General features: G+C 38.8%; 1 protein-coding gene across 3 annotated transcripts; it reads left to right on the top strand.

The window, feature by feature from the left end:
• The first annotated feature begins 336 nt into the window (after positions 1-336).
• LOC114284048 (uncharacterized protein At1g51745-like) lies at positions 337-6,625 on the top strand. Of its 3 annotated transcripts, none has more exons than XM_082916095.1 (4): positions 337-1,338; positions 2,388-2,614; positions 2,717-2,816; positions 6,482-6,625. In XM_082916095.1, the coding sequence occupies exons 1-4, from the start codon at positions 1,230-1,232 to the stop codon at positions 6,529-6,531; spliced, it is 486 nt and encodes a 161-aa protein (XP_082772221.1). In that variant the 5' UTR covers positions 337-1,229; the 3' UTR covers positions 6,532-6,625. The 3 variants fall into 3 exon arrangements, with proteins under 3 accessions (XP_082772221.1, XP_082772222.1, XP_082772220.1); XM_082916096.1 differs by having other exon boundaries at positions 2,253-2,614; XM_082916094.1 differs by having other exon boundaries at positions 338-1,338; positions 2,388-2,816.
• The last annotated feature ends 1,281 nt before the right edge of the window (positions 6,626-7,906 follow it).

Here is a 7,906-nt window from a genome sequence, read left to right as displayed (position 1 = left end):
CACACACACACACACACACATCTTATACTCATTCACACACACAGTTTTTCACCGCCGCTGCTAACATTTCGTCGATTCACACACATTGCCGCTGTGCCTAGGGATGGCAATTTGAAACCGGCCCGACGGAGACCCGATCCCCCGATCCCGATTTGAACGGGTTTTCCCCGAAAAATACCCCCGACAGGACGGGGATGGTATTCAAAAACCAATCCCCGATTAATTTCGGGCCGGGGACGGTGATAAGTGCCCAATCCCCGGCCCCGGCCCCGCCCCGCCCCGCATGCCCCCGAACTGATCTATATATATATAATATATTTTTTTATTATTTTATTTGTTTCCGTTCCGTCTCTCTAAACATTTAACCCTCTCTCATTTCTATTTTTTTGTTTCATTTCATTAATCCTCTTCTCTCTCTCTTCTTTCTCTCTTCCCTCTACTCCCTCTCTCTCTCTCTCTTCCTCTCCGTCTGAGACGCTACAGCCTACATCCGCCTACGATGACAGTCCATCTCCGACGATGCCACCTCCAACTAGGACGACGACGAGGAGCGCCACCTCTGACGACGACGAGCAGCAGAGAGATGGGAGGACGACGGGCGACGAGCAGATCGAGGCCAAATCAGATTCAGATCTGCCCTTTGAATTCAGACGAGCAGATCGACTTAGATCAGATCTCTACTTCCTCTCTCTCTCTCTCTCAGATCAGATCGACTCAAAAAAAAAAAAAAAAAAAACAGCATCAGATCTGCCCTGATGTTGTTTGATGTTGTTTGTGATGTTTATGATGTATATCAGATCTATCCCTCTCTGTTTGTTTGTTGTTGTTGGTTTTTTTTTTTTTTTTTTTTTGGGTCCGGGGAATTTCGGGGTCGGGGAAACCCGATCCCCGTTGGGGGACGGGGACGGGGGCAGTGATAGGTCCCCGTCGGGGATCGGGGCCGGGGATGGGGAAAATTTTACCATCGGGGATCGGGGACGGGCAGTGTGATCCCCGGCCCCGCCCCGCCCCGTTGCCATTCCTAGCTGTGCCGATCGGCTCACCGCGAATCTTCCAAACCCTAGGCCTCGAATACGACGAGAAAGTCCTTCCTTCGATCGGCAACGAAGTCCTCGAGGCCGTCGTCGTTCAATTCAACGCCGATCAGCTCCTCACAGAGCATCCCAGCGTCTTTGCATTGGTTCGCGAGAGCTTGTTTCATCGTGCTAAGGATTTCAACATCGTTCTCGATGACATTGCGATCACGCACTTGTTGTATGGGGTTGAGTTCTCCAAGGCCGTGGAGCAGAAGTAGGTGGCGCAGCAGGAGGCTGAGTTCTCCAAGACCATGGACCAGAAGTAGGTGTCACATGAATATCTCTCTCTCTATAAATACATCTGAATCGAACCTTTTCATTTGTGAATTGATCAAGTATTTTTGTTCTATTTGATTCTTAATTGTTTTATATATCTATGTATAATATATGCGACTCTGTATGTACATCTAAATTTATGTCTTTTGAATTTTGGTGTTCTACTTCAAAATTAGAAAACCTATTTTATTGATTTTTATTTATTTATGCCTGTATTTTAGGAAATTTAGTCAACCTCCTCTTGTATTATTGCTTTTGATTCACAGATAAAAGGAATTGAAGCTAGGGTTTCATAAACTCTTCGTCTGATTACCACTGCTTAGATTCAAAATTATAGGTGTAAAATGGAATTGAATAATCGATGGGATTAAAAACACAGTTCAATTGTAATTGAAATTGGAAGTCTATCAGATTTTCTGGTTGGTTCTAGAACTTCCATTCTGCTAATGTATCCCTTGTGTACTTGATGCTAAATTCCTATTCTTCTAATGTATCTCATTCTGCTTATGTATATATCCTATTTTGTTTATTTTATAGGCTGCTATTGTTCCAATTGGTTTGATGCTTGGTTCAACCTAAACTTCATCTATATTCTTCCATGGTCATAACCACTTCATGAATTAAATTCTCTGATTTGTGGCACTCATAACACAAAATTTGGTTTTATTGTGAGGGTCTCTGTTTGAGTGAGCTTTTTGAATTTTTTATTTTATTTTAAAATTTTTTTTCAAATATGGTGAAATGAATGGGGAAAAGTTTCATTAATTTTGGATGATTTTCTCTTTTGGGGGGTGGAAATAATTTTTGAAAATTCAAAATTATAGTTTTTGGTGTTTTTTATTTATTTATCAAGCTACTCTGTTAATGTGTTAATAAGTCCCTTGTTTGGTTATGGTATAGATGTATTTGTCCCAAGATGCAGGTTGCTGAATTTGTTCATAGCAGTGACAGATTTTCTTGTTGGAAATAAGCTCTCTGGCTAATTTTGTGCTGTTATATGTTTGGTTATCTTTACCTTTTGGCAAACGGGTATAGTATCATCGTTGAAAAGGAAGAGATCTCAAGTGGCCCATGTTCATGAGTTCTTAAAATGGAAAAATCGTCGCTGTCCCTTGACAAAGGTTTTGGAGAGTACAGCTATGGTGTCTGTTTTGGTTATGTGTGAACAACTTCCCAATCCAATTGGATCACCTCTCCGAGGAGTATCTGACAGCAAAGTTTCTGGATTAGAGTCCAATGAATCAGAGAGAAGTTTCTCAATGGTACTTAATAACTCAGACAGTACGGGAGTTTCATATGAAAATGGAATCTCATTGAATGCATCTGGACATAATTCTAATGCATCTCTTATTAACTACAAACAGAAGGAGAACGAAATTTCCAGCATGTCAGAGTTACCTAAGAATGATTCTGCTGAAACATTGTTTGATGTGCTGTTCGTAGAGGAGGAGAAGCAACCCAGAGGTATGCTTTATCATAAATGCAAACTAACCCAAAGTTATATACTTTGCTTCTATCTTCTGTAGTATCTATTTTGTATTATTTTAAGATGATATTCCCCAATGTTAATGAAATAATGAGTTCATCTCATCTCATAAATAGTGGTTTGAAACCATCAAGTTCTATTTTAAGTGATAATTATCATGATGACTGAACTATATTTTTGTTCTTAGGAAGCCAGTAGTACCTATTTTACCTAATCATGAAGATGAAGCATGTAATTTTAGAATGGTTTCCATTTCTATGTCAGCATTAGAGTGCTGCTACAAAAGAATGCTTGAAAATCTAACCATTCTACATAACTTATTTAATTCTTTTCTACACCAAAGCAACACAAATTTCTTTGCACGGGAGTAATTGTATTGTATGTGTTAGTAGTTTGAAACCGCCAATTTCTATGTGAAGTGATAATTAACATGAGCACTGAACTATATTTTGTTCCTAGGAAGCCAGTTATACCCATTTTCATGAAGATGACTTTGGACTGCAAATTATTTGAAGTGCTAGTATTTCAAGAAGCAGTTTCCATTTCTTTGTCTGCATTAGAATGCTGCAAAGAGATGCTTGAAAACTAGTATTAGAATTAGGTGTTTTTTTTTCTTGGAATTCGGGTTTCTTATGGAAAACATTTTGTACCTGCTTGTAAACCTTATCTACATATCTTATTTAATTTTTTGTAAACTAAAGGAAGACAAATTTCTTTGCACTGGAATAATTGCAGAGCATGTACTTTTTCCTTGGTTGCTCTAGACACAAAATAGGTTCTTTAATATGTGTAGCTTGTATATTTGGCAATGCTTTTCCTTCTTAGTAAGTGTATATTTGGCAATGTTGGGAACACGTGTGTTAAAAAGAAAAAGGAAAATAGGAAATTAGAGAGAGAGAGAGAGAGAGAGAGAGAGAGAGAGATTTGTGTGGTTGGTGGGAGGTGAATTGGCTGAGGGATGCCCCGTGGTAAGATGCTGTGCACTGAGTGATATAAAATAGAATGGGGAGAATAGGGAGAAAACTCACAAACCGCTACAGCCTAAAAATACTTGCAATATTATTGAACCAAAATACTTGCAATATTATGGGACCATTGTAACTTGTAAAAACTTATAGAACTAACACGGGACTCCTGGTTGAAAACTAAGTCAAAAAATGCACTTTTTAACACTTAGGCTTGAAAATAGGTCATCGGGGAGCCAAAATCGTGTAACAGCCACGAGAAGGTCTGGGGAACACCCTGAACACATCGAGAGGGACCAATGTAAGTTGTGGAAACTTACGGAACTAGCACGAGACTCCTGGTTTGAAAACTAAGTCGAAAAATACATTTTTCCAACACGTAAGATTGATTAAGCTTGAAAATACGCCATCGGGGGGCCAAAATCGTGTAACAGCCACGAGAAGGCCCGGGGAACACCTCAAACACCTCGGGAGGGGCCAATGTAAATTGTGAAAACTTACGGAACTAGCACGGGATTCCTAGTTTAAAAACTAAGTCAAAAAATGCACTTTTCCAACATTTAGGCTTGAAAATAGGCCATTAGGGGCCAAAATCGTATAACTGCCACGAGAAGGTCCGGGGAACACTTTAAACACCTCAGGAGGGACCAATGTAAGTTGTGGAAACTTACGAAACTAGCATGGGACTTCCGCTTTGAAAACTAAGTCAAAAAAATACATTTTTCCAACACTTAAGCTTAAAAATAGTCCATCGGGGCCAAAAATCGTGAAACAACCACGAGAAAGTCCGAAGAACATCTCAAACACCTCGGAAGGGACCATTGTAGCTTGTGTAAACTTACGAAACTAGCACGGGACTCCTCGTTTTGAAAACTAAGTCGAAAAATGTATTTTTTCAACACTTAAGCTTGAAAAGAAAATAGGCCATCGGGGCCAAAATCGTGTAACAACCACAAGAAAGCCCGGAGAACACCTCAAACACTTCAGGAGGGACCAATGTAAGTAGTGCAAACTTACGGAACTAGCACAAGATTCTCAGTTTGAAAACTAAGTCAACAAATGCACTTTTCTAACACTTAAGCTTGAAAATAGGCCATCGGGGACAAAAATCGTTAAACAACCAAAAGAAGACTCGGGGAACACCTCAAACACCTCGGAAGCGACCATTGTAACTTGTGGAAACTTACGGAATTAGCACGGGACTCCCAGTTTGAAAACTAAGTCTAAAAATGCATTTTTTCAACACTTAAGCTTGTAAATAGGCGATCGGGGGGCCAAAATCGTGTAACAGGCATGGGAAGACCCGGGGAACACCTCAAACACCTCAGGAGGGACCAATGTGAGTTGTGAAACTCACGGAACTAGCACCGGACTTCCGGTTTGAAAACTAAGTCAAAAAATGAACTTTTTCACACTTAAGCTTGAAAATAGGCCATCGGAGGCCAAACTCGTGCAACAGCCACGAGACGCCCCGTGGAACATGTCAAACACCTTGGGAGGGACCAATGTGAGTTGTGGAAACTTACAGAACTAGCACGGGACTCCCGGTTTGAAAATTAAGTCAAAAAATGTACTTTTTCACACTTAAGTTTGAAAATAGGCCATTGGAGGCCAAAATCGTGCAACAACCATGAGACTGCCCGGGGAACACGTCGAACACCTCGGGAGGAACCAATGTGAGTTGTGAAAACTTACGGAACTAGCACGAGACTCCCGGTTTGAAAACTAAGTCGAAATATGCGCTTTTTCACACTTAAGCTTGAAAATAGGCCATCGGAGGCCAAAATCGTGCAACAGCCACGAGACGGCCCAGGGAACACGTCAAACACCTCGGGAGGGACCAATGTGAGTTGTGGAAACTTACGAAACTTGCACGGGACTCCCGGTTTTAAAACTAAGTCAAAAAATGAACTTTTATAACGTTTAAGCTTGAAACTAGGCCATTGGGGGCCAAAATCGTGCAACAGCCACGAGACAGGCCCGGGGAACACGTCAAACACCTCGGAAGGGACCAATGTGAGTTGTGGAAATTTACGGAACTAGCACGGGACTCCCGGTTTGAAAACTAAGTCGAAAAATGAACTTTTTCACACTTAAGCTTGAAAATAGGTCATCGGAAGCCAAAATCGTGCAACAGCCACGAGACGGCCCGGGAAACACCTCAAACACCTCGGGAGGGACCAATGTAAGTTGTGGAAACTTACGGAACTAGTACGAGACTCCCGGTTTAAAAACTAAGTCGAAAAATGAACTTTTTCACACTTAAGCTTGAAAATAGGCCATCGGAGGCCAAAATTGTGCAACAGTCACGAGACGGCCCGGGAAACACCTCAAATACCTCGGGAGGGACCAATGTGAGTTGTGGAAACTTATGGAACTAGCGCGGGACTCCCAGTTTGAAAATTAAGTCCAAAATTGCACTTTTTCACGCTTAAGCTTGAAAAAAGACCTTCGGGGGCCAAAATCGTGCAACAGCCACGAGACGGCCCGGGGAACACTTCAAACACGTCGGGAGGGACAAATTTAAGTTGTGGAATCTTACGGACTTGCACTGGACTCCCGATTTGAAAACTAATTCGAAAAATGCATGTTAAATTGTATATTTTATGGATAAGATAATAATTGTCTAACTTACATTTTTTTTTCGTTTTTTCTTTTTTTGTTTCATTTTTTTACAGATTCGAGATTTGATATGGACATGTTTGGTAATTTGGAGGGCAGATGGTAGCTCATTTTGTGTTTTTATTCATATTACCTTGTATGTATTTTGGTTGCGTTGTAAATTTTACATTTTTGTTGGTATTACAGGGCATGTTGGGTAATCCGCTCTTGATATTTTATTTTTGTTGATATTAGTAGACATGTTTTGTTGTTGGATATTAGGAGATGTGTTTGGTGATCCGCATGCAGTTGATATGATATTTTTGTGGATATTAGTAGACATTGTTTGTGGATATTAGGAGACATGTTTATAATTCGCATGCAGTTCATATTGTATTTTTGTGGATAGTGTTGAAATTCAATTGTGATGTATATGAAAATGAACAGATTTTTATATTGATTTGTAATGGATATTTTATTGAACAGATTATTGAAATACGCAGGGAATTGTTACTGAAAAGAAAAAATTTCAGCAGAAAATAGTATTCTCATTTTCAAATTTTTTAATTTTTATTAGTGACGAAATAAAATATGTCGCTATTAGTTTTCAAAAAACATGATGAATAATTTTGTCACTAATAATATAATACCAAACAAATAATTTCGTCACATTTGCTAAATATTTCGTTGTTAAATTGAAATATTTGGTGACAATGTTTTTTGTCATTGAAGAATTTTCTTTTCTGTTCATTTTAGTAACGAATTTTTTTGTCATCTTAATCCATATGGGTGAGGAAAACTTTCGTCACTAAAATTTATTTGGTGACAAAATATTTTGTCGCGAAAAACAGTTAAAATAAATTATTATTTAGTTTTGGCGACGAAATTGATATTATAGAGTACGAAAAATTCAACAATCGGCGACGAAACATTTCGTTGCCAAAAATCAAAAATAGGCGGCGAAATTATTTTTCGTCGCCAGGTACTTTCAGAGACGATGTATAGGTCACGAACGTGGTGACAAATTTTTTTCGTCGCAGATCACTTTAGTGATGAAAATTTGGTGTTTGAAGACAAAATCAATTTGTTACCAAAGACCTTTTTTGTAGTGAAATATTTGACTTTTTAGTATTTGTTGACTTTTTGACTTTTAAATTATTTTGGTAGGTTCCAAAACTACCCCATAATCACTTTGAAAGAAAGTGAATATATTACTTTGCTACTTGATTTGAGTTCAATTTTCAAAGAGACCGTAAATTAAACTAAGTTAACAATCATGCCATTCGATCTAATGGTTGTGTAACATTCTTTGTGATGTAAGGTAAGGCCAGCGAGGGTTAAAGTGAAATCATAATTAGATATTTTTTTAAAAAATTTAAACGTTTTACAATACAAATTTTGGGAACTATTTAAAGCTTTTAGGAGGATTACGAAATGAATAGAAATGAAAAAGTGCAAACTATCAAATAAATATAATTTATAAACTCAAAAGATCACGTCAA

Source organism: Camellia sinensis, chromosome 2 (assembly GCF_055761805.1).
Source record: "Camellia sinensis isolate YWXY chromosome 2, ASM5576180v1, whole genome shotgun sequence".
NCBI lineage: Eukaryota > Viridiplantae > Streptophyta > Magnoliopsida > Ericales > Theaceae > Camellia > Camellia sinensis.
This window is presented reverse-complemented; position numbering and strand designations above follow the sequence as displayed.

Excerpts from the sequence above, each read along its gene's own strand:
- LOC114284048 (XM_082916094.1), top strand. The coding sequence starts at position 1,230 with ATGACATTGCGATCACGCACTTGTTGTATGGGGTTGAGTTCTCCAAGG. Across the intron at positions 1,339-2,387 it reads TCCAAGACCATGGACCAGAA|TATCATCGTTGAAAAGGAAG; the intron begins GTAGGTGTCACA and ends AAACGGGTATAG. Across the intron at positions 2,817-6,481 it reads GGAGGAGAAGCAACCCAGAG|ATTCGAGATTTGATATGGAC; the intron begins GTATGCTTTATC and ends ATTTTTTTACAG.